Source organism: Megalobrama amblycephala, linkage group LG20, assembly GCF_018812025.1.
Source record: "Megalobrama amblycephala isolate DHTTF-2021 linkage group LG20, ASM1881202v1, whole genome shotgun sequence".
NCBI lineage: Eukaryota > Metazoa > Chordata > Actinopteri > Cypriniformes > Xenocyprididae > Megalobrama > Megalobrama amblycephala.
Window position 1 is genome coordinate 20,111,177 of NC_063063.1, and position 27,071 is coordinate 20,138,247.

The 27,071-nt window shown below is 37.8% G+C and overlaps 2 protein-coding genes across 4 annotated transcripts in view; both read right to left on the reverse strand.

Moving 5' to 3' along the window:
* The window catches only part of myo1d (myosin 1D), a 91,996-nt gene extending 77,197 nt beyond the window's left edge, over nucleotides 1-14,799 (reverse strand). Inside the window, exon 1 of the mRNA XM_048169777.1 lies at nucleotides 14,085-14,799. Coding sequence (XP_048025734.1) covers nucleotides 14,085-14,179 — 95 coding nt within the window. The 5' untranslated portion in view covers nucleotides 14,180-14,799. The remainder of the gene's footprint in view (nucleotides 1-14,084) is intronic.
* A 1,248-nt stretch (nucleotides 14,800-16,047) lies between these two features.
* LOC125255956 lies at nucleotides 16,048-22,152 on the reverse strand. 3 transcript variants are annotated; one of them, XM_048171564.1, is made up of 8 exons: nucleotides 22,101-22,152; nucleotides 18,160-18,234; nucleotides 17,976-18,038; nucleotides 17,824-17,886; nucleotides 17,540-17,609; nucleotides 16,972-17,421; nucleotides 16,800-16,895; nucleotides 16,048-16,682 (listed from the first exon to the last, which is right to left on the reverse strand). In XM_048171564.1, the coding sequence occupies exons 1-8, from the start codon at nucleotides 22,116-22,118 to the stop codon at nucleotides 16,279-16,281; spliced, it is 1,239 nt and encodes a 412-aa protein (XP_048027521.1). In that variant the 5' UTR covers nucleotides 22,119-22,152; the 3' UTR covers nucleotides 16,048-16,278. The 3 variants fall into 3 exon arrangements, with proteins under 3 accessions (XP_048027521.1, XP_048027523.1, XP_048027522.1); XM_048171566.1 differs by lacking the exon at nucleotides 22,101-22,152 and adding an exon at nucleotides 21,241-21,438; XM_048171565.1 differs by lacking the exon at nucleotides 22,101-22,152 and adding an exon at nucleotides 18,506-19,001.
* Between the last annotated feature and the right edge of the window lie 4,919 nt (nucleotides 22,153-27,071).

Consider the following 27,071-nt stretch of genomic DNA (forward strand, 5'->3'; position numbering starts at 1 on the left):
CGCAGCAGAGGATTATATGTTTATAATGAGCATTTGACTGCAGATTGTTTTGTAAACGAGGCACACTGTAATCTAGAGTTTGCAAAGAAACTTTTGTTGAAAGATGAAGCAGCTAATGGTATTGGATCTGAGAGCTCCATCGCAAACCTTAAGAAAACAATTTCATAATGCTTTATCTGTAAATTAAGTTTTTTCCACATGTATATTTGTTTTTGTAAAAAAAATTATTAACATTATAAGTGAACCTCAATGAACATATTAAAATAAAAATAAAAAATACATGTCATGACCCCTTTAATGCATCCTAGCTGAATAAAATTATTCATTACTGACCCAAAACGTCTGAATTGTGGTGTACATTGTATTTGCAAACTCAGTGGCGATTTTTGAGAATATTCCAACCCTGAGGCAGCTAAAATCAAAACTCTAGGAAAGGACAACCAACGCACTTCTTCAGGTGCCATGATTTTCTTTCTCCATTGATACCACTCTCTTGACACCCTGTCATTAAGCCCTCTGTCAAAGTCATAGTCAAGACATATTGTTGAGATCACTTTCATTAATGCCACAGCACACAGCACAAGCCACTGAATCCCCCATCTGTCCTCTCATCACAACTCGGCCATGCAGTCGCCAATCCGCTACAATTCTGAGAACCTGTCGGTAAATCTTGCTAATTCCATCGCGTTTCATTTTCATCTAGAGACATGACTCAACCCTTTAGATTTGCCCTGCTCCTAGAGGAGTCATCCTCTAGTCATCTCCAATCTGCGATCAGATTATCAACATCTGACAAACAGGCCTATACAAAATATACTCTTGCTTAAATCAAGATGAAGCTTCATAGATTTACCCAGCTGTACTTTACTCATTTTACCCTTTACTCATTTTTTTTGGTTTAACTTTGAATCAGTGTTTCTGAAAATTCAGTGTTTTTGATCAGGCAGGTCAAAAAACAGAGAATGATGAAGTGTTTGCACAGAGGAGTGCTTTGAGGTGGGTCCAGGTTTTAGAAGTTTTCCTGGGAGTAAGCAGAGAGATCTGGGAAGGGCAGTAGTGACTGAGGCTCTGTCATCCTTTCTCCTCCAATTCCCAGAAGGCCTGGGGAGGGGTTGCTGCTTCATGGAGATTAAGGATACGTGTCAGACAGCAACAGGCCACATCCTTTAACAGCTGGATCTACTCCACAGGTTGAAGCATCAGCATTATTGTCCAGTAATTTATTTTTCTGAACAAAGTGATGTGAGCATACCTACTAGTAATTCATCACAAAACTGAAAATTCTGTCATCATTTACTCACCTTTATATTGATTAAAACTATGAGACTTAAAGTTGGGGGCATGTGTTGTTTTGGACCCCACTGACAGTTGTTATAAGGACAAAAACAGTTGAAGAGATGAAGTCACATATTTAGAAAGAAATGAGGGTGAGTAAATGTTGAACATTATATTTGAAATAATTTTTGGGCCAACTATCACTTTAATTGCTCTATACCTTTTCAATCACTTAAAAAAAAGAAAGAAAATAACGTTTTCAATATAAGCTAAAACATTTTAAAGTCAGAGCTACACCCTTCACCAACCTTTAAAACACTCGGGTCATACGAAGTCCCAGACAATATGAGCTTGACACCAATTTTAGAAAGGGATCACTTGCCAGGCTAAGGATAACTACTGGTTTCAGGCTTGTTTGGGTGGGTCTCTTGCGGTTATTTGCTCGTGGTTGACCGGGGTGGGGTGCAGTCTGTAAATTCCCTCACATCAGTTGCAAGTAAAAGTAAAAAGTGAGAGGAGTAAGAATTAACTGAACTGGACAGCAGTACAGAATAAATAAAAGAGGAATGGAGAAATAGAGACAAAGAGAGAGATGAAAAGATGATGTGCACACAGAGAAGAGGGAACACAGTAAAATAAACATTTACGTAAATGCATGCAGACTAAAGTGTTGAACTTATAAGATGGTCCAACCCCTAGATAGTGCCTCAAAGCCTGTGTATTCACAACCCCAGCAATGAAAGGATAATCTGTTCCTGATCCATGTTTATCCCCTGCATACAATTTACCACCAAGCAATCAGTGTTACTCAGTCCACAGCTTAACACAGAGCAGCAGGGTATGACCTGATAGCAAAATGCCCTCTGGACTGTCTATCATGCAACCCCAGAGAGGTTCAGCCCAGAAGACTTATTAGAGATCTCAGTTTTGTCTCAGATGTTTATCCTAAAATTCCTTAAGATAAATAAAAGAAACGATCGTCATAAGAGTTCTAAAATGAAAGCACAATAATTTGGGGAGAATGTGATGAGAAATGTTGGATGATATATTAAAATCTCTCAGATATGATTGGAAACTTTATTATCTTGGCAAGTGGCTCTGAGCACAGTTGGAGAATTTTTCACATCTTATTTGAAACTCTAGAGGAAACATGTAAGATTACTGGGGTCATTTTCTCAGCACTTATGCAAAAGTCTACATTTGACCTCCACTGAATCTCACGGTCTAGAGAAATAACTGAGATATTAAAGAGAAGTCATTTGTGATTTTTCTTTCCTATTGGCCAACATAGGGATGCTGACATGATAAGCTACTATTTTCATGTTATGGCATAGATGTCCAATAAGTAGCATCGTGATGAGACAGTTAGTTCACGAGACGAGACGAGACATGAGATTGAGTTCACAAGAACGAGACGAGATTTTTACACAGTATTTTTAAGAAATCCTAAATGACGAAGTACATAACTAGAAAAATAGTCTGCAGGTGCTTTTGAGATGTTTTAAAGGTGCCCTAGAATTAAATATTGAATTTATATTGGCATAGTTTAATAACAAGAGTTCAGTACATGGAAAAGACATACACTGAGTTTCAAACTCCATTGTTTCCTCCTTCTTATATAAATCTCATTTGTTTAAAAGACCTCTGAAGAACAGACGAATCTCAACATAACACCGACTGTTACGTAACAGTCGGGGTGTACGCCCCCAATATTTGCATATGCCAGCCCATGATCGAGGCATTACACAAGGGCAGAACGTCTAGATGTGCACAGCTGAATCATCAGACTAGGTAAGCAAGCAAGGACAATAGCGAAAAATGGCAGATGGAGCAATAATAACTGACATGATCCATGATAACATGATATTTTTAGTGATATTTGTGAATTGTCTTTCTAAATGTTTCGTTAACATGTTGCTAATGTACTGTTAAATTGGTTAAAGTTGGTTAAAGTTACCATCGTTTATTACTGTATTCACGGAGACAAGAGCCGTCGCCATTTTCATTTTTAAACACTTGCAGTCTGTATAATGCATAAACACAACTTCATTCTTTATAAATCTCTCAAACAGTGTGTAATGTTAGCTTTAGCCACGCAGCATAGCCTCAAACTCATTCAGAATCAAATGTAAACATCTAAATAAATACTATACTCACATGATCCGATGTATGCATGCAGCATGCATGACGAACATCTTGTAAAGATCCATTTTGAGGGTTATATTAGCTGTGTGAACTGTTTTTATGCTGTTCAAGGCAAGTGCGAGCTCCGGGGCGGGGGAGCGGGAGATTTAAAGGGGCTGCAACCTATATATCGGTGCATAGTTAATTATACCCCAAAATAGGCAGTTAAAAAAATGAATAAAAAAAAAAAATCTATGGGGTATTTTGAGCTGAAACTTCACAGACACATTCAGGGGACACCTTAGACTTATATTACATCTTTTAAAACGAAGTTCTAGGGCATCTTTAACTAATCATCTTGTAATGAATGTCATTTAAGTTCTACTTTCTGAATTTAAATTATCATATGCAGTAAAAGACAACAATACTCAAGCACTGTAAAAGGTTTTGCCACAAACTCAACTGACTGATTTCTCTCCTGTATGATTTCATATGAGTCTCTTCAGACTTAGAAGCTAGAACTGTACATGATTTATGACCTTCTACAACTTTTGACCTCCTAACTGAACTCCTTTCCACAAATTGATCATAGAAATAAAAACAGTATAAATAAAATTTAATTAACAGTTTTCTATTCGTCTTATTAAGTGCAACCATAATCAAAGTACAGTACTCTCTCAATATTCAAAGTGCAAATAGAGACCAATTTTTCTTTAAGCATGATGAAGAGCCAAGAGATGGTTACAACTACACAGCCCAGCCTAATATAGCTTTCATATTGGGAGATATTTGCATGCATCAGGGAGCCGCTTTCAAAATGCAGGATATTGAAATCACGTTTGAATGCGCGTTTTACTTTCGCTTTCGCGATACTCTGTGAATAGGGAGCTGCTGTGCTGGGCGCACATTTTACAAGATAAGACATTTGACAGACTCTTAGGCTCTGTTGTGCAACAAATCCTCCGCCATGGTCTTGTCAGTCATCATCACTTACTCTCGTCACGTGATCAGTGAACTCTGATTCCTGCTTTACTACGTATAAAACTCTGCAGCTTGTGTTGGATTAGCTGGATGGGATTGAAGCGACCTTTATCCAACTGAATTAAATAGTTTTTATTTCTATAAAAAGCAAAACAACAGTGGAGGCGTAATGTAAACATAGCAGTGGCATATTCTATCCTAATTTCACACTCGGTCATGGCAATATCGCGAGGCAGCTTTTCACCTCCACGAGAAATCTTGTCACATTCTAATCTCAAGAGATGACATCCTCATCACACCCCTATTGAGAAGTATAACAGTATAAATAATGGATATTCATTTTGAGACCTGTATTTAACAGTGTTGTTAAATTATGTGTTTTTTTAAAACTTTAAGTGAACATAAGATGACATAAAAATAATATAAATGTAAAAAGAAAATGAGCATGCACTATTAAATATCCAATATATCCCTCATTGTATAAGAGACAGCTGCTGTTCTCTTGGCCCTTGAATTTAATCTTTGAAGCAGCATGTGACCCCCACCACAACAACTCTTCTCACACATTCTAAATGAGTTTCTGTGCAACTTTACATTTGTTTGCTGTTAAACACCAGCTGTTTCTGTACTGCCGACAATCCATTAAAGCTTAACACACACATCCTTCAACAACAAAAAATTATTTTTCTGGAAAGCTCTTCATGCCCACTGTACTCAATTTGACTCACTCTTTTCAAGCTAACCTCCTTTACAAACATACTACTGTGTACAAAGCCTGAAAGGAGAAAATGTGTGTCCCACTTATTAAAGCTTCAAGCCAAGTCTGAAACGTGCAGGTTTCACGCTTTCATTAGCTTTGCACTGACTACCCAGGAAATGAGAGCCAGGTGTATATCTCAGAGCGCGCCAGTAAGCTGAGGTTTTTGTTATTTTGGCCCACTCCCTTCTTTGTCTCCCTGAGATCACAGGCACTTTTGTTCTCCCATCAAGACGAGGGAAAGAAAACGGAGGCATGTTTTGATGATTGTGTTTCAGAGGTCAACGTTAAAGTGACTAGACAAGGCCCTGAGCCAATTTCTAACTCATCTGAGCTTTTAGCACATGGTTCTGATCCCAATATGATGTCACTGAGCAGTAGCGGATGACATGACGGCCAACTCGAGAAGAAAAAAAGCAGACAAAAAGACAAGACTAGCCAAACAGAGTCAGACGTTACTCAGCAAGCTATTTCAAGAAGTGATCTCCATCAGGGTAAAAAGAGGGCAGGGATGGAAAGTACAAAAACAGACGAGAAAGAGAAAGAAGTACAGTTAATGAGGTAATTGGCTAAAAAATAAAGGAAATGGAGAAGCAGAGTGGAACATAGTGTGAATGTTACACCTGGCTGTAACACAGCTGCACCGACACAGCAGGACACAGACCTGCCTGAAAATATATGACTAAACTGTGTGATTGTCTGCATCAAAGAACCGAAATGAAGCAATGAAATACGTGACACATCCATCATTGTGTCCAAGCTAAATGTTGTTAGCTAGAACACATTATATATAATCTCATTAATGTGTCTGTGTAATGAAATCAAACCACATCATCGTTAGAGAGAGGAAATGGGCTTCCAGCAGTGGCGAATACACTATTTGGGAATTATTAAGGAGTCGATCATGTGCACAAGGAAAAACAGAATAATGAAATTCGGGGCTATGCATGTAGCCTGTCGTAAACATGAGAGAGAAAGGGGTTATTAAGAGGGTGAGGGGTCAATTCGAGACTGTAGGCTATAAAAGACAGTGAGGGAGCTCCTCTAACATGCCTAGTGATCTCAGTGACCGCCAGCCAAGGCACACAGTCCACAAATGAGACGTCTGTGGAGCTCGAAGCTTATTCTGGGGGAAAAAAGGCCAAAAAAGCAACAGCCTTGTTTATGTAAGGCCGGTGATATGTTTCAGATTACAGGGGGTTGTATGGAAATTCTTGAGGGCAGACAGGCCCTTTTCTTCGCTGGAGAGTGAGAGAAAATCAGGCTGTTTGTGAAGCAAGCTTCGAAGCAGCCTTTTGAGGGACATATTCACCTTTAGAGAGTATTATGTGAAGAAAGAATTTAATACTAGCATTGCTGGTCACCAGCATAGATCATGTTTTGGATGTTTGTGTCCTGGCCAGGCTACTTAACTAGCTTAACCAGCAAGATCTGATTCAGCAGAAAAATGGATATGATCTGAAAAGTTGTTCTAAATAAAAATGGGAAACAATTCTCCAAAACAACAGGTATACAGCTGAAACCTGTAGTAAATAAGGCTACATAAAAATAAAAAGTAAAATAAAATAAAACAAAATAAAATAAGTCATACAGGTTGTAGAAAAATGGTAGAAATCATAATATTCAAAATTGCAGTGGGAAAAATGAAACTCTTATATTTCATTTTTGTTGATTCATCATATATTGTTTCAACACAATCCTAACAAACAAAGTATTAACATTTTTCCCTATTCAAGTAGGAGCTGTACTTGCACACCTTTTGCCAAGATGATCAGACCGGACTTAGGTTTAAAGGGCTAGTTCACACAAAAATGATAATTCTGTCATTAATTACTTACCCTCATGTCGTTCCAAACCCGTAATACCTTTGTTCACCTTCAGAACACAAATTAAGATATTTTTGATGAAATCCGAGAGGTATATGACTCGTCTATAAACAGCAATTTAACCACCACTTTCAAGGTCCAGAAAGGCACTAAAGACATTGTTAAAGGTCCCGTTCTTCGTGATCCCATGTTTCAAACTTTAGTTAGTGTGTAATGTTGTTATTAGAGTATAAATAAAATCTGTAAAATTTTAAAGCTCAAAGTTCAATGCCAAGCGAGATATTTTATTTAACAGAAGTCGCCTACATCGAACGGCCAGTTTGGACTACATCCCTCTACTGCCTTCTTTAATGACGTCACTAAAACAGTTTTTTGACTAACCTCCGCCCACAGGAATACACAAGAGTTGCGTTTGTAGAGTGTGTTTGTCGCCATGTCGTCGAAACGCTGTTATTTTCATCCCGCAGTCCAATCACCGGGTCCGATTCCGGCTCAAATTGATAGGGTAAAATTAAAGACATGTTTACAATAACACTGAGCGCGTGCATCTCCACGTTATGGTAAGAGGCGCGACCTTTCCGGGCAAGGTGCGCTAAGCTGCTGTCGAATCACAACACAGGAACCGCTGGCACAATCAGAACTCGTTACGTATTTCTGAAGGAGGGACTTCATAGAACAAGGAAGTCATCAGCCCGTTTTTATGACAGTGGAAACAGCGGTATACAGATAAGTAAATTATGTGAAAAATACTGTGTTTTTTTACACGCGAAACATGAACATATGTTATATTGCACACTATAAACACAATAAAAGCTTCAAAAAAACCACGAAAAACGGGACCTTTAAAAAATAGTTGACGTGACTGCAGTGGTTCAACCTTAATTTTATGAAGCGACGAGAATATCAGTCGCTTCCGAAGATGAATGAAGGTCTTACGGGTGTGGAACGAGGCGGAGTAACTAATTAATGACAGAATTTTCATTTTTGGGTAAACTAACCCTTTAAAAGAGATTTTGGAAATTGAACAGGTAAATCCTGTCTCTAGTTGAGCAAGGAATACTATCTGTGATTATTTTATTAGAAAAAAAGACAGAAACTATGGAAGATTCGACCACACAAGAATCCAAAGCAGCAAGCAAGCATAGAACTCAAAGCAGGACAAGATGTACCATGTCTTTGGTCAGAGGCTATTATAACATCACAGGACAAATCCTTTGGGCTTATAACATTTATATGGAAAGTATTTTTTCCAGTGGAATTCTTTCTCCATCTCTCACACAGAGGACCTTTAAAAAAACATTGCTGGTCAAAGTACCTAAATATATACACAATGCACTGACCATATAAAGATTTGTATTTGTATCATTCTTTCTTACAGGCCAAAACGTACAGTATCTCTGTTGCTGCATCTATCCTTAATAGGATAGGGAAATATAGCCTTTGACCTTGTTTCTGGCTCTGCGCAGTGCACCTGAGCTCCGAGGACTTTGATCCCTCTGTTTGCTGTGCAGGATGGGAATCGGGTTGCCATGTGTCACAGCTGGACTCCACGTGGCCCTGCTGTTAAGGCAACAAGTGAGCTTTTACACCATTGATATGGGAGAGGCTTAAGTTAAGACTTATTCAGCAGCTTCACGGAACTGAAATCCTTAAGATATAAAATAACTATGACAGGAAGATCAGATTCAGGCACCACTATTATAAATGGTGTCTTTGTGATCTGCCCCATGAGGATTTTCATTCAAAGACGCATTGAGGCCTGAATTCATTTTCGTGCCTGAGTTTATATTTGTCTTCAGTTTGTTTTTGTACAGTGGCACTATAATGTAAATATGGAACAGAAACAAGCATCTGGGCTCAGCTTTCATTATTTCCTGTCGCCATCTTTAAACCTAACCTTAGAACCCTACTTACGCTTATCATCCGGCTGATTTTTCTCAACAAAGACCCTGATAAAAAGCTTTGAGGAAATGGCACAGATTTACAACCTTCTGCTTTAAAAGTTTCCCTCATTCCACTCTATGACCACATAACACAGCACGTCAATTTTTAAGCAATCATCCGCACTGGATGTGTAATTATTCTAAGGAAAAGGAAAGAAATTGACCCCTGTAACTACAGTATAAACCTGAAAAACAGCTGACTAGCAAGATATATTACAACAGTGGTTCCCAACTGTATTTTTATCGGGATACAGACTTTACATTTCACACCAAGTGACAAAAAGTTGACAATAAAGTCCTTAAAATTAAACATGAAAGTAATAATATCACAACGAACTGCACAACAATATCCAAAATTATTTACATGTTGATTTAGCAAGATGAAGAACATGAAGAAACACTGGGCTGAATTACTTTTTTTTTTTTTTTTATCCTGTTCTTTTGAACTTCCTATTTATCAAAATATCTGTACTGTATTTTGATCAAATAAATGCAGCCTTGGTGACCATAAAGTCTTCTTTCAAAGACATTAAAAAAAATCTCACTCAAGCCAAACTTTTGAATGGGAGTGTATATAAATGCAAAACGTGGGAAGATTACTCACTTTTAAATATATAAGCCTTCTGCAATCTGAAATACGCATGATTATGTGCATTCAGCCAGGCTGCCAACTCTCACGCATTCAGCATGAGACTCACGCAATTGTTCTCATGCTCTTGCTCCACACACTCATTTTCTCACACAATGAAAAAGCATCGCAGAGAAAAAAGGACAGTCATTGTGTTGACAGCCAAGACAGAGCAAGTAACATCTGATATGAAACTAAGCCTCAGCTTTCAAATTTTGTAAGTTTTATTTACAAAATTCAAATAATAAATACAATTTTGGAGCTCTTTAATGTGGCGTGACAGATTGCGGTTCCTCTTTACCACTAGTACAGCACAAAATAAACATGAATGAACATCCATCCTAGGGTATTTCAAAAGAACCAGTACAATTTAAACTGAAACAACTGAACTGAAGTCTCATGCAATCGCTAAGTCAGTTTCAACTCTGGAAAGACACCAATAAAACAGCCTGTAAACAATATGTCACATAATGTTACATTTACCCCAGAAAAGCCATTAAGTGTCCAAACAGCTAGTGAGAAACATGTAGGCTACTCTAGAGAGGAGCATTTTATAAATTACATATATTTTTACTTGTATATCATGAAAAAGTTATTATTATTAAAACAGCCCTATATGCAATCAGATGTTCATTTTAACCTTCAATAATAACGTAACAGCTGACAATGTTTCTTGTATAGTTTACAACATTGGTTAAAGGATTAGTTCACTTCAGAATTCAAATTTCCTGATACTTTACTCACCCCCATGTCACCAAGATGTTCATGTCTTTCTTCAGTCGAAAAGAAATTAAGGTTTTTGCGGAAAACATTCCAGGATTTTTCTCCATATAGTGGACTACAACGGCTACCAACGGCTCGAATGTCCAAATTGCAGTTTCATTGCAGCTTCAAAGGGCCCTACAAGATCCCAGCCAAGGAATAAGGGTCTTATCTAGCAAAACAATCAGTCATTTTCTAAAAAAAAAAAAAATAATAAAAATGTATATACTTTTTAACCACAAATGCTCATCTTGCACTAGCTCTGCGATGCACCATGGATTACATAATCATGTTGGACAGGGCCTTGCGTGACGTAGGCAGAAGTACAGAGAAAGTGTTTAAAAAGTGAACATGCAAAGACTAAGTCAAAAAAAAAAAGGTAAAACGATGTCAGACGATTTTGAAGTTGAAGGAGAAAATGAGATGGAGTTTTGAGCCCTACCGTGGTACTTCCGCCTACGTCACGCATGACCCTTCCAATGTGATTATGTAATGCGTGGCACATTGCAGAGATAGTGCATTTGTGAAAAAAAAGCATTTGTGGTTAAAAAGTATATACATTTTTATTTTATTTTTTAGAAAATGACAGATCGTTTCCCTAGACAAGACCCTTATTCCTCAGCTGGGATCTTGTAGAGCCCTTTGAAGCTGCATTGAAACAGCAGTTTGGACCTTCAACCCGTTGGTAGCCATTGAAGTCCACTATAAGAAGAAAAATCCTTGAATGCTTTCCTCAAAAACCTTAATTTCTTTTCAACTGAAGAAAGAAAGACATGAACATCTTGGATGACATGGGAGTGAGTAAATTATCAGGAAATTTTAATTCTGAAGTGAACTAATTCCTTTAAGAAAGATGTATATATTGATTAATATCCAAAAGAATCGATATTGAATTGAACCGAATAAATCGAATCACAATCTTATGACTCAAATCAAATTATAACATCATGTCCAAGCTGAACTGAAGTTGAGAACCACTGCATTAGGATAATAAAATCGTCAATCATCTGGTCCATTGTTTCTTCTGTTTCTCACTCTTAGAATGCCCAACACAAAGACTTTGGAACAATCAAAATCATTATGCTAGTGTCTAGTACTGTGAGGGTCAAAAGTTAAGTATCAGGAAAATGTCAATAGGAAGAGCAGCAAGGCCTCATAAGTTGCCAATACTCTTTTCCTGAGCCCATTCTTCCAGTCACTTCCAGCCACTACACTCTTAGTGCAACTACACAAGAATGGTTAAAGTAAAGTGGAAATATCTATCAAGGAAAGGTTCAACTATATATACATAAAGCATACAGCAGCACAAGTTCAAACCATGAAAATTACTAGTTTGCTGATTTTTTTTTAGACTTGACTTTCTTCTGAATGACACAAGACGTGACAGAAAGCTGGAAGGCACTGATTATCATCTGCAGTATCAGAGCCAGTGTCTGGAAGAATTTGGAGCATGGTCTCGGGCAGCACTTGTAATTGTTTTTGGAAATGTGCAGAGGATTGCCAAAAAAATTCCCCAAGATCCTAGCGTCAGACAAAACAACACTGCCATATAAAGTCAAGCCCTGAGCACACATCAAATTAAGCAGTGATTCCAGAGTGCCTACACAAACTCTTGTTCAAACAAGGGGGCGTTAAGTAAACACAGTCTTGGGCAGAGTTCAAATCACACTACAATGTACAGTATGTGTCAGCAGTCCTGACACTCGTTTAATTTTGACACCTCACTGTAAGAAGCTTAAACGCTCACAACTAAACAGACTGACAAAATTGCTTTAAATCTGATGGTTAAATATTCTGTCATAGCATTGAACAGAAAGGCTGCATTTCATATTTGTTATATAGGAGCTTTTTCAGTAGAGCAGCCCCAAGCTTGACTATAAACACAGCTGATTTCACTGGATAAAATGTATCTACATTATCCAAAGGAGTTCAGCCAGTTGAAATCAAGTTTTGCTTTAACATGATAAATAGTCTTTCTGAATTCAAAGCAAATGGCCTTCAAAAGGCATCACATAAAAAGCTATTTCCAGTTCAACAGCACTCTTCTTTATCACTCCAGAGGGCACAGGATGTGATCTGGCATCACATAGCTGCTGCTGTTCCAGCTGAAGCCCCAGACACAGATGTGGAGACTGAAGAATCAGGAAGCTGGCCTGGTCACACCCTCTGCAAATAACAAACTGCACACGCCATCCCCCAGCCAGAGAGAAAATCAGGCCATGGCTTAGAGAGAGGTGGGAAAAACAGACACCCTGTGCTTTGAATCACTGGAACCAGTAAGCATCTCCTGCTGCTACTTAAGTTGTTTATCCGCATGGCGTTTGAACAATTCATGGATTCATAATATAGCCTATATAGTATATACAATACTGTTCAAAAGTTTTGGGCAAGTAATGTTTCCCAAAGTAATTGATCAAAAGTGACAGTAAAGATTTTAATTTCAAACTAATTCTTTCCTTTTGAATTTTCTATTCATCAAAGAATCCTGAAAAAAAATTGTCATGGTTTTCAAAACTATTTATCAGTGCAACTATTTTCAACATTGATAATAAAAATATTTCTTGAGCATATCAACATATTATGATTTCTGAAGAATCATGTGACACTGAAGACAAAAATTCAGCTTTGCCATCACAGGAATAAATTATATTTATACGAAAATAGAAAACAATAGTGATTTTAAATTGTAATGATATTTCACAATATTACTCTTTTCTTTCAAGAGCATTTTAAAAATCTTACCGACTCCAAACTTTTGAATGCCAGGTTTAAAAAAGGGACTGAACTTTATGACCAACTGCAATTTCAGAGGCATTAATACATTTGAATTTATTATTATTTATAGTTTATTATGTGATTTAAAATACCTCCCTTAATTCACTGAAAACATTACATGCAATATCCCCAGAACTATAACAGGAACAAAATATGTAATTTCATGAAAAACATTTCATAATTTAGTCCCCTTGTGAGAGATCCACATATAGGTCACTAGTTAATTGACATTATCCAACTAATTTTATGGCATTGTTATATTACCCATTAACGAAAAGAGCTGTGTGCTGAAACTACATTCCCCATCTAATCAGAGCTAGCAGGTCATTTATTGACAGTGTGCTGATAAGGAAATGTGATCCACATCACCACAAACATAAACACAATGGTAGGATATCCACTGCAAACTTGTTTGAACAATAACGCCAATCAGAGTGGGTGTTACCATGGCCAACAAAGCTCAGGCCATCCCACAGCACTCTGGCTCAGCAGGTGCATCCAGTTATTTTAAGCAACAATAGATACAACACCAAACACAACAATGCCATGAATTCCTTTAATGTAGACATGAGATGTGTAATAATTTGTTCCCTTGACCTGAAAAACTTTTAAAGCTAGTTTATTCCAAATGCATAATGTATCTGTCCATTAATATGATTTCACACTTCAAGATGTTTTGCAAGATGATCTGAGTAACTCTTTCATCATGGCTTCACAAGATTAATGACAATGATTCAGATTTGCAACCTATTATTAGGTAGGCTACCGGTATCTAATTTCGTCACTAATTTGCATCACCATGTAAATTATTTTATATATATATATATATATATATATATATATATATATATATATATATATATATATATATAAAATTCAACATTATTGGAATTTTACTTCAAAACCCAAAGCAAAGCTTTTGTCCAAATACAGGTAGGCTACAATTATCATACCTGTCCTGTAGCCTACTAAAGCAAATGGCAACAGGGATGACGGTAGGTGAATTATCTTACCTGAGTTTTAGGTTGGCCATAAACTCTTCCAAAGATACATTGTCCAGAAGAACAAAGTCCGCCTTTCCGAACTCCAAACTTTCGTGTTCTGCCATTTTAACGCGTTAGGAATATAAAAAATCAAAAATTTAAAGCTAACTGTTGAATATCCCACGAATACACAAGTCAATTCGACAATAACAAACCGGTGCTATAATGCATTTTCCTGAATTTGTTTACATTTGCCTAGCGCACAATTCGTCGGCTTCTTTTCATGTTATTAGTAAAGAAAAAAATAAACACGGAATAGTTTGTTTTCGTCTGTTAAAGGCTGAAAAAGTTAAAGCCACACACTCGTCCGCCGCCTGAAAACTTCACACAACTTTTCGAGCTTCCCGGTGTTTGAGTGATAGTCCGCTACATCGAGAGTCGCACCTCTCATCCCTTTTTCCACGAGCTTCCCTCGTCTCGCCTAAACACACTGTGGATTCGGTATCCTGCCCGTCTCGCGTAAGCCCCTCCCTTCTCGGGCGCGGGCTAAACCGTATCTCTATACATGAATGACACAGTTACAAAGGTAGATACTTTTGCCGTCGAGTATTAACATCTGTCCCTTAAACTTTTGTCGTTACTAGCAGCAAACTTATTTTGATTAAGTAATCCCAAATTATCAACGCTCAGAATTCATAGGCTACTAGTTAGAAGTGAATAGTTGATCTCTGAAAGACAGATCACCATAGACCTACTACAGTAGGCTATATGGCGAAAATGTTTATTTAAAACGGAAGCTACTTGTTGCCACTATTTGAATATTGACTGCTGTGCTATATATAAATAGCCTACTGTAATGAATAAGTAGTAGCCATTGGAAAAGTAGTAGGTACTAGTAGCTTATCTAGTAAGTGAAATTGAGAAAAAAGGTTAGTATATACTGCACTGGATCGCTTACTAATGAAGAAAATAAAAATATGTGTGTTTAAAACAAAATACGTACTTCTTTGTTTAAAGGAGCCACTGTTAAAATGAGTTACCATAGTTAACATTTTAATTATCAATAATTTGAAGGGAATATTGACATTTGAATTGTGCATAGTTGGAATTCTTTAAAGACTATTAGTCATCATCAGTGAGTTTCTGAATTTCTCTGGAATGTCTTTCCTCTGACCATATAAGGCAATGCCCATAAAATCCCATTTGAGTGAACTGTCTAACAGTAGTTCAGTATAAAACTTCAGTTAATTACAACATATATGACAATAGAACTAACCAAGACCAAATTTACAGGTGTTCACAATGGTGGGTGACCAATTTTTGGTCTGCAAAAACATTAATAAAACACATTTTCGTTCATGTAGTAAAACATGATTCTGGCACGTGCTGTCAACGTGTTTGCGGTAACCTCGGGACACAAGAACGTGTTTAAGTTTAATGAGGACTGAAGATGGCTTCAGGTTGCTCTGTGCAGCTACTGTATCTGTGGCCAAGTGACATCCTCCCTGATTAAACACAATGAGTTGACTCTGCTGCCCCCACCTGTGTCTCTAGGACACTGGGACAATATTAGGCTACTTTATTTAACCTCTTAACTATTACTAGCTAGTTTTCCATTATAGTTATCTACTACAATAACAACAATAATAGTGTAAAAGAAAACAACAACATTTGTTAAAAAAAAAATATATATATATATATATACAATTTATAAAAAATAAAAATATTTACATGTAAATATAATTGAAATATATTACATGTAGGCTAGTATTAATATATAAAAAATATTATTATTATTAAATATTATTATTCACATTTAATATTATAAAAAATATTTGTTTGAATTTCATATATATTATTTTCTTTAGTTTACAGTATTATTATTGTTATTGTATTAGTCAGCTATTGTGGTAAATTATTTTTAAACAATATTATTTACAAAAATACAACATTTAAATATTATTAGAAATATATGTAGGCTGTATATATATTAATAATGACAAACATTTTTGGTTTATGGCAAATAAATTTTATAGAAAAGAAGCACTTATAAATTGGAAAGCACTTTTTGCATTGGAAATATATCTCTCAGTAAGACACATGTATTAAAATAGTTAAGCAATGAATAAACAGAACTAAGTCAAACATAGTTGGTACTATTAAATTCGCCTCTAATTACACTACAAATGTTCATAATTCTGCTCCAGTTGACTTTTACAATATCTTAGATCTTTCTCACCATAAGTAATGAACCCCCAAAAGCGATGGTGTTGGATGCACTAGTGGCCCAAGATCTGCCGCGATTTTGGGTCACATAAACCGTAGCACCTTTGCGCAGAGTCGTCATGTACGTAGAGAGATTCCCAACTGAGTTGGAGCCCTGAACATTACTATGGGAGACAGCCACCCAGTAATTATTTACAACAAGCCACAGGTCAGTTGTCCCACTCCCCCCAGTCTGTGTGGAGAAGAAGAACTGATAGACGCCTGAAAATGGAGCTCTGAATACCCCAGTGCGAGCGTTGAAAGCCTCGCCTTGATTCACATACACTTTCCTGTACACAATCGTGTTCACTTTTCCTGAGATGCTGGCGGGGTAGGTGGCAAAAAAATGGACGTTTGCTTTCACTACAGGAAAGAAAATGCTTCATTATTTTTATTAAAAGGTAGATAATTGTAATTATAATAACTACATTTCACAGCGTTTGTTCATTTAATTATTAATAATGAAGAGAAATGACTCACCTCTCATTTTGTTTTTCTTACACATCCAGGTAATTTTGTCTCTGCTGATGCAAGACTCACTTTTTTTGCACTTTCCACAGACAAGTGTGTTAATGTCTGAAAGGATGGTGTGCAACAGTCAATATATGCAATATTCATTATTTTCTTAAAGCCTGAGTGCATCACATCTTACCTGCACAATATGCCAAATGGCAAGCTTCCGGTCTGACAAACTTGTAGACGTAGTAGTTTCCCTGACATGCTTTCACTTGAATGGGAGGGGATTTGAACAAACAGCAGTTGTTTCTCCAGTTTCCACACACTTTGCGGGTGACCACTCCGTCTCGTATCCGGGGGTGACCGCCGACGAGCCACAGTGGAGCATGTGTGCCGCACATTTCTTTCTTCACACACCTCTCAGGCATCTGGATGGTTTTTCCACGGTAGAAGAGACGGTACCAGCCCTTCCACTGGACACTCCGGTCGCAAGAAACCTTCTTGGTGCTGTAGTTTGTAGCTCTCCAGGCTTGGTCCAACACGGTATAGTGAAAGCAGGGGTCAAGGGCCTCGTCACTGTCGTCCTCACCGGAGCCTTCTGCTCCATCTTCACCCTGGGTGAGGGTATACGGCAGATGGCTGCTGCCTATCAAAGACAAATTTATATAGCCCTTTGAAAACACACCCACACACACACACACATTTTAATAGGAAAAAATCTTAAAGACACCATACAAGAATAACTGAAAGAAAATAAAACTAACCAGTTTGTAGTGATGTCAAATTCATCTCCACATCTGTATCAATAGGTTTCTGTGAACAGTACGGTAATGCCTACAACAAAACAAAATAGTTTGTCACCATATGAATTCTAATGCATTGAGCCATATTTTGACATTGAGATGGTGCAATTAATCTGCATTCATTATATAGCTATTTTTTTTTTAACAGCAGCTTGCTTAAATTTTTCTGAATAGAATATAATTAGTATACTTTTTTATTATTATTTAACCAGCAAAGAGACTGTAATTATCAGCTTTAATATTACCTGGCTCAAGGCTTCTTGCTTTTGTTTCATTACTGCTTGTTCATGTTTCAAACTTTCCATCTCCTAAATAAATACACGGAGAAAGAAAACCAATGCTTATACCACTCTTCCTTTAGAAATGAAACATTCAATCACTTTAAATGCACCACTACCTTATACACAACAGCAAGTTGCTCCTTTAAAGGCTGGTCAATATTCCAAGCCCTGAATGTATACTGGAAGACATTGCAATGAAATAATGTGAAATAATATTTGCACAGTTAACTGCAGTTATAATGTAAGAATATTGTAAAATGTTGGTCTTATTTTATTTATAACCAATTCGATCATACTTACTGAAATATCTCTTTTGTCAGTGTCAGCCGAACAGACAGCCAGCACGGCAAACACTTGAATGCATAAGGAAAGCATCTAAAAGTTAAAGTAAAAACTGCATTAGACTTTGCATTATTTATCTATATACATTTTTTAAAATAAATATTAATATGAAGTATGCGTTTCTAATTTAAAAATGGATTTGCTATTAGGTTAATTTGCCTTAATCAAGAAGGCAAACTCTTGGGATTTACAGGTAATTAAATTACTGTGCTGAAGTGATTTTATTTTTATTTTTTTAAGTGATCTATTTTTTATTTTTTTTTCTTAATTTGTCTTTTAGAAATCATAAACATTTAAAGCTTACCTTTTCACAAAGAGCAGATCTCTATGCGTTATGCAAGTCAGCTATATAGGATAGAGTTTATATACTGCACTAGATGATGGGGTGGACACTACTGCCATGCAGAAGGAAGTTTCTGGTTAGACTTTCACACCAGTATTTTTTTACATGGAACTCTGGTGACACTGTTCACAAATAAGGTGCTAACATGCACATGAAAAGTAGCCACAGGCAGTTTTTTGAGCTCATGAGGTCAGCAAAAAATGGTGTGCAAAAATGAATTTGCATATATGCATGCAAAATATTATTACAATAAGTTCCTTGAAATAAGTTAAAATAACTTAAACTTGTTGGTAGAAATATTTACAATGTTAACAAATAAAGACAAAGGAGAAAAATGCATTAAAATATTGCTTTAAAAGGAGCAAGATCAAGGCTAGGCCAGTATTTTACACTAAACCAAGTTTTCATTGTGTGAGCATATGGAAATGTTAAAGGGATAGTTCACCCAAAGATTAAAATTCTGTCACCATTTACTCACCCTCAAGTTGTTTCAAACCTGTATGAATTTATTTCTTCTGCTGAATACAAAGGAGGGATTTTGAAGAATGTTTGTAACCAAACAATTGATGGACCCCTATAGAATTTTTTTTTTCCATACAATGGAAGTCAATGAGGTCCATCAACTGTTTGGTTACTGACATTCTTCAAAGTATCCTCTTTTGTGTGTGTGTTCAGCAAAAGAAAGAAATTCATACAGGTTTGGAACAACTTGAGGGTTAGTAAATGATGACAGAATTTTCATTTTTTTGGGGGGTGAACTATCCCTTTAATTAGCTTTTTGTGATCAACCAGGTTTTAGTCATGAAAGTTAGCAATTACTTACTCTCACAATGCAATTTAACAAGTTGCTTGACTGTTATAGATTTTGCCTTTTCAAGCATCATTCTGAAACCACATGACAAGTCATTGGTTAGAGCAAAAAAAACTATTTTTGCATTATCAGCGTAACAGTGACAAGACTTAAACTCCCTTTTGTTCAAACACACATTATGTTTAACATAATATCTTAATATAATACATTAAATCTGATTTGCTTCTTAAATCTAACATGTTAGTACAAATTAATATTAGACTCCTGAAAAATAAAGGAGATTATTTTCACATTTAAAAACAAAGGTTCAAAATCACATGGTGGGAGAAATATGGCCCTTAAGGAAGATTTAAAGAGAAATAAAAAAGCATAATTGATAGTTTCGTGTAAAATATGCGCTGTGAGTTAAAAGATGCGCTTGCTTTGACTACTGGAAATGCCAGTAGTGTCTGTGTGAAGGATGCGGTAATTCCTTGAAATAAATAAGTATCTGCAATAACGGAAGCCACCACTAGGTGGTGACCTCTAACCTAATTCAAATCATTGAGTTTGACAAGTTTACTGGACAGGAACTTGTAAATTACAAATCTGGTGAAATAAAGAATTATTCTGGTGAAACACTAATTATGTAATTGTTGAATCACCACAAACTAATGTTAAATCATAATTTTGAAACTAAAATTAAAACCATAATAAAATATTTTGTTACATAAAATAAAATTGTATTAAAAAAAGTACTAAAAAATAAAATAAAAATAAAGCTAAAATAAAAATTAATAAAAAACTATGTAGACATATTTAAAAAAATAATTAAAAATAATAAAAATGGGGAAAAAACAAAATTACTAAAACTTTAACTGAAATTAAAATAACAACTGAAAATATAAATATATAATAATCAAATTCAATCTATAATATGATCTAATTCAAAATATTGATAGAAAATAGTATCTCAGTGATACTAAAATAACATTTATTTTATTTTTTCGTATTTCATATTGCATTGTATATTTCAATTACTATTATTATTATATTTTTATTATGGCACATTGCATTCTGTTTTATTGTTATTTATCTCTCAGTGTGTGTGTGTGTGTGTGTGTGTGCTTGTTTTTGTGATTTATGAGGACACAAATTTGTATAATGACATGGGTATTACACTGGTATTACAACTTAAAATAGCTTTAAAAACATACTAAACAATATTTTATTATTTATTATTATTTATTTGTACAGTATAAAAACCATTACGCCTGGAATGTCCTCACTAAGATAGCAAAACAAACCCGTGTGTGTGTGTTTATTTTCCTTGTGTGAACTTGTGAGTACTGATGACAAACATCCCCATAAAGTACTTAACTGTAATCGTAAAAACAGATTAAACCAGGTTTAATGAGAAAAATGGGACTAATGTGTTTTCACTTGTGGCTCATTAAGTCTTAGAGTCCTTCTGAATCAATTAAATCCACTTTTATCTCCTAAGGGCACAATAATAGAATAGAGTCAATAGAACATTGTGCTTTGTTCTCGCTCCTAAACTGTAAAAACCATGCCACACATCATTTGGTAATGTATTAAAATACTTGGCAACCTCAGCTCTCACTGTCAATAGAGCAATGAGCAGTCGATTGTGTGATTAGATAAGACCAGTCCAGTCAGTACAATAGTCCACCCAGGAAAACATGTTCATGTTTTGATGTGAAGCACAGGCCTCAGCCTTTTTACATAAGCAGGAGACATCAGTAAACAGCCCTGGGGAATGACAGGCATGCTACAGAGAACAGCCGCCTGGACAATCCGATTGCAGCCTGTTGTGAACTGTGATACGTTTGCATACATTACTCACCCCTACCCTACCCTACCCCCACCCCCCATCTCCACTCACCCGTAGAGCAACACATACCCTCCATCATTTATGGCCTGCACTTAGGGCTGTACTTTTCCTATCGGGGTTCCTGGAACTGTCCCCATACAGTACAGCTCACTGCTGTACTTGCACGTCTCTGTAGATTCTAACACATGAGGGTTCAGTCTTTAACAGCTGTGTAACAGGGCAATCTATAGAGGAAGTCAACTGTTTCAGTCTCTTTTTAATACTTTAAAGGTGCCCTCAAATGAAAAATTGAATTTATCTTGCCATAGTTAAATAACAAGAGTTCAGTACATGGAAATGACATACAGTGAGTCTCAAACTCCATTGTTTCCTCCTTCTTATATAAATCTCATTTGTTTAAAAGACCTCCGATGAACAGGCGAATCTCAACATAACACCGACTGTTACGTATATGTATATTTGCATATGCCAGCCCACGGTCCCAACATTATCATTATGAAAGGCATTAGACAAGGGCAAAACGTCTGGATCAACGTCTGAATCAACAGACTAGGTAAGCAAGCAAGAACAACAGCGAAAAATGGCAGATGGAGCAATAATAACTGACATGATCCATGATATCATGATATTTTTAGTGATATTTGTAAATTGTCTTTCTAAATGTTTCGTTAGTATGTTGCTAATGTACTGTTAAATGTGGTTAAAGTTACCATCCTTTCTTACTGTATTCACGGAGACAAGAGCCGTCGCTATTTTCATTTTTAAACACTTGCAGTCTGTATAATGCCACAAACACAACTTCATTCTTTATAAATCTCTCCAACAGTGTGTAATGTTTGCTTTAGCCACGCAGCATAGCCTCAAACTCATTCAGAATCAATGTAAACAATATAACAGTATACAATACTCACATAATCCGACGCATGCATGCCGCATGCATGACGAACACTTTATAAAGATCCATTTTGAGGGTTATATTAGCTGTGTAAACTTTGTTAAGGCACTGTTTAAGGCAAGCGCGAGCTCTGTGGGCGGAGAGCATGGGATTTAAAGGGGCCACAGCATAAATCGGCGCGTTTATAATGATGCCCCAAAATAGGCAGTTAAAAAAATTAATAAAAAAAAATCTATGGGGTATTTTGAGCTTAAACTTCACAGACACATTCAGGAGACACCTTAGACTTATATTACATCTTTTAAAAACATAATCTAGGGCACCTTTAATACTCATGCAGTCTTCTGCACCTGTGTGGCTAAAAATGCAGTAGTGGCCAAAAGTGATGTCCAGCATATACTTTTTTTTTAAATATTATAAAAAATTTGTTAAAATGGGGGTTGTAATGCTATTTCATGCATTCTGACTTATTTACACAGTTAAAGAGCTGCATTTTAATGCTAAACATGGCCAAAGTTTCAAAACATGAGTTGGACGTATGACGGAGTATTTCTGTGCCAAATACACTACTTCCGGTATCGGACCGGGTTTCGGAGAGTTCTTTTCGAGTATTTTATTAGTTTTTTTTTTTTAAATATGACATCCTTGATGACGTATGCAGCCTTCAAATGCGATCTCCGAAGGACGCAGCCTCTGAAATGAGATGCAGCTCCTGTAAACAAAGGAGTGTGTTTTTGGTTGTGAGGGAAAGATTACATTTTTCAGCTTCCCAAAGAACTCAACGTTAAGGGAACAGTGGATGAAGTTTGTTTTTCCGGAGCAGCAACAGAGTTGTGCATGTATGTTTGTTTGTTCCGGGGATTTCGGTGATGAATGCTTTGTAAACAAGTCCCAGTTCTGCACTGGATTTGCAGTTGGGGAGCGGTGAGTAAAGCTGCATCAGATGTCTGTTTTGTTTTGTTTATAATGATGTCACAGCTTGCCGACGATCTCTACACAAAAGATCCGCGTGCTCGTGACTCTTTAGCTCCACCCACTGCACTGACAGCAGGCACGCCTCCAGGAGCTCGGCTGTTTTCGGAAAGAATTGGTTTAGCGTATCTTTTATAAATATGATCAAACTAAAGACTTTTCGGAGATATGAAGGATGCATTCTTACTCTATATGTACTCTAATCTACACTCTAAAATTCTAATTCAGGGAACCTTTAGTCATTACTTAAATATATATATATTGTTGTGAAATAAAAAATCAAGTTCTGAAATGCTGTTAGACATTTTACTTGTAATTGTTATTTTATTGAACTTGGATAACACACAAATTATGATTATTGATTCGATATACTATCATGACTTGTCATAGTTTAACATTTTCAGTTAATCAAAAATGTATTTAATTTTAAGTTCTGTTAATGTAAAATACAATGTGATGACGTGTAAATGTGTTTCATTGTTTTGAGTTGTATGAACACTTCTTTTAACTGGGCTGGGATTTATATTTCCCATCATGCTTTGCCCATGGCACTTGAAAGGGAGAGTAAATGCTAAAGTTAAGTGTTATATAATGTTTTTTGCACAAGATTAATGGTAAGGGAGATTTAGCAGATTAGGGTCTTGTTATGCTAATTTTAGAAGAGTTCATGTGTTAATGTGGGTTTTTGGAGAGTTACCATCATGGTGACAAGCGGTGCTTGGTAAGATCATGTTACTTAGAAATGCAGTTTTATTGTGTCCAAAAAGCATCTTCACCTTACTTAAAACAATAAGTTGGATCAACTTAAATAGTTTCATTCATGTTGACAATTATTAAGTTCATGTTACTTAGAAATGTGTTTTTATTGTGGCAAAAAAAACATCTTCACCTTACTTAAAACATTATGTTGGATCAACTCAAAATATTGCTTTGAATTAATGTAATTCTCCCAATTGGCTTAAGTTAAAAATTCTAGTGGAAAACGTTAACATATTTTTTTTTGTTGAACCAACGTTTTATTTTTTAGAGTGTATGTAACACTAATCTATATTTGTCACGTAAATAATGACGGATGCAATAGCAAGTAAATCTCTTTTATAAAGAGCTTCACACACAGATGGTCAGTCACAGATAACACAACGAACACAGCAGGAGAGTGGTGACGCAGGGACCTCGATGGGCGATGAGAGTCCAGATGAACGGTGACTGGTGAAGTGCGTCCGTGAAACAGTGCTGTGTAATCCGTGGGTGAAATCCAGAGAACAATCCAAACGAGGAAACAGGGAACAGGAAACAACGACGAGAAATCCAGTCCAAGGAACAAACAACACAAGCAAACACGAGACAACAACACCAGGACTCCAAACAACGATCTGACAAACAAGAGACGAAAGACAAGGCGTTATATAGGCAGGTGTAATTGCAACCAGCTGCCGCTGATCAGATAATCAGCGGCGACGCCCACACAAACAATCAGGTGACACACTACAGAACACACAGACACCAGAATGAGACAGCGGATTCATGAACCGTGACAGTACCCTCCCTCCTAGGAACGCCTCACGGCGTTCCCAGAGCTCCTTACCTGTCGATTGTAATCATCGATGAGGGAGTGATCCAGGATGTCCCTGGCAGGAACCCAACTTCTCTCCTCCGGACCGTAACCTTCCCAGTCCACCAAGTACTGGAATCCGCGTCCCCTCCGCCTAGAGTCCAGAATGCGATTGACCGAATAAGTAGGTTCCCCATCTACGAGTCGCGGCGGTGGAGGAACCGGAGTAGGCGGATTAAGATGAGAGTGAAAAACGGGTTTAATTTTGGAAACATGAAAGGCGGGATGAATCCTCCTGTACGCTGGAGGTAATTTGAGTCGGACTGCCACCGGACTAATGATTTTGGTGACAGGGAACGGGCCGATGAATTTAGGAGCTAATTTATTGGCAACGGAGCGGAGCGGAATGTTCTTAGTAGAAAGCCACACCTTTTGACCAACGACGTATACGGGAGGCTTCGACCGGTGGCGATCAGTCTTAGCCTTGGTGCGCGCCCTCACCTGCAGCAGAGTCTCACGGGCTCTGCTCCAAGTGCGGTGGCACCTCTGGACAAAGGCGTGAGCGGAGGGGACCGCGACTTCAGATTCCAGACTGGGAAACACAGGTGGCTGGTAACCTATACTACATTCAAACGGAGAGAGGCCCGTAGAAGACACTGGTAATGAATTATGTGCGTACTCAATCATAGAGAGTTGTTGGCTCCAGGAGGAAGGATTCTTGGACGCCAAACATCGCAACATTCGCTCCAAATCCTGGTTGGCTCTCTCGGTCTGCCCATTGGTCTGGGGATGGAACCCAGAGGAAAGACTGACAGTCGCCCCCAGCAGTCTACAAAACTCTTGCCAAAATTTGGACACAAATTGGGGACCCCTGTCGGACACCACATCTATCGGGAGGCCATGTAACCGAAAAATGTGGTCTACGACGGTAACCGCTGTCTCCTTAGCAGAGGGTAATTTGGTTAAGGGAACAAAATGAGTCGCCTTCGAGAACCGGTCCACCACGGTCAAAACGACCGTGTACCCCTGGGAGGGTGGGAGGGCGGTAACGAAATCTAGCGCAATGTGGGACCAAGGTCTCGAAGGGACAGACAGCGGTTGGAGTAACCCATCTGGGGGTCGATTGGAAGTCTTGCCAGTGGCGCAAACCGAGCAAGCCAAAACAAAACTGCGAATGTCACGAGCCATAGCTGGCCAACAGAATCGTTGCTTAACCAAAAACCTGGTCCGATTAACCCCTGGATGACAAGCCACGTTGGAACAATGACCCCATTTGATAACGCAGGACCTTAACTTCTCCGGCACAAACAAACGGTTCGGTGGGCATCCGGGCGGAGGCGTTACCCCTTCTAAGGCCGACAGGACCTTCGATTCGACCTCCCATGTAAGAGTGGAGACCACTAATGTCTCGGGAAGAATACACTCGGGAGTAGACGGGCGTTCGGAAGGATCAAAAATGCGAGATAAAGAATCGGGCTTGATGTTTTTGGAGCCCGGGCGGTACGATAGAGAAAAATCAAAACGTCCGAAAAAAAGTGCCCACCGAGCCTGCCTGGAGTTAAGTCTTTTAGCCGATCGAATATACTCAAGGTTCTTATGATCTGTCCATACGATAAAGGGTACCCCCGAACCCTCCAACCAATGACGCCACTCTTCCAACGCTAATTTGACTGCCAACAACTCTCTATTACCAATGTCATAGTTGCGTTCGGCTGGAGATAAACGATGGGAAAAATACGCGCAAGGATGCATCTTATCGTCCGTGGGAGAACGCTGGATAGTACTGCACCTACCCCCACCTCTGACGCGTCGACCTCCACCACGAACTGATGCAAAGGATCAGGGGCAATGAGAATGGGAGCCGAAACGAAGCGACTCTTCAGTTTGGCAAATGCAGCTTCCGCTGCATCTGACCACCTGAAGGTCGTTCTGGGGGAGGTCAAGGCGGTCAGAGGCACGGCTAGTTGGCTGAAATTGCGAATAAAACGCCGGTAAAAATTGGCGAATCCCAGAAACCTCTGTAGGGCCTTACGGGAATCTGGACTTGGCCAATCCACCACAGCCTTAACCTTGTCAGGATCCATGCGAACTCCCTCAGACGAGACGATGTACCCTAGAAAAGAAACAGACTGTGCATGAAACTCGCATTTCTCCGCCTTGACAAAAAGCCCATTCTCTAACAGACGCTGAAGCACTCGTCTGACGTGTTGAACATGTTCCTGGAGAGACGAGGAAAATATCAATATGTCATCCAGGTAGACATAAATGAACTGATCGACCATGTCTCTCAACACGTCATTGACGAGTGCCTGGAAGACCGCTGGACTGTTGGACAGCCCGAAGGGCATGACCAAGTATTCAAAGTGTCCTCTAGGGGTGTTAAACGCGGTCTTCCATTCATCCCCCTTCTGATGCGAACCAAATGATAAGCGTTCCTTAAGTCCAATTTAGTGAAAACGGATG

Coding starts and splice junctions, on each gene's coding strand:
- LOC125255956 (XM_048171564.1), bottom strand. Junction 17,610..17,823: donor AGCAAGAAGCCTTGAGCCAG/GTAATATTAAAG, acceptor GTTTTGTTGTAG/GCATTACCGTACTGTTCACA. Junction 16,896..16,971: donor CCATTTGGCATATTGTGCAG/GTAAGATGTGAT, acceptor CCATCCTTTCAG/ACATTAACACACTTGTCTGT.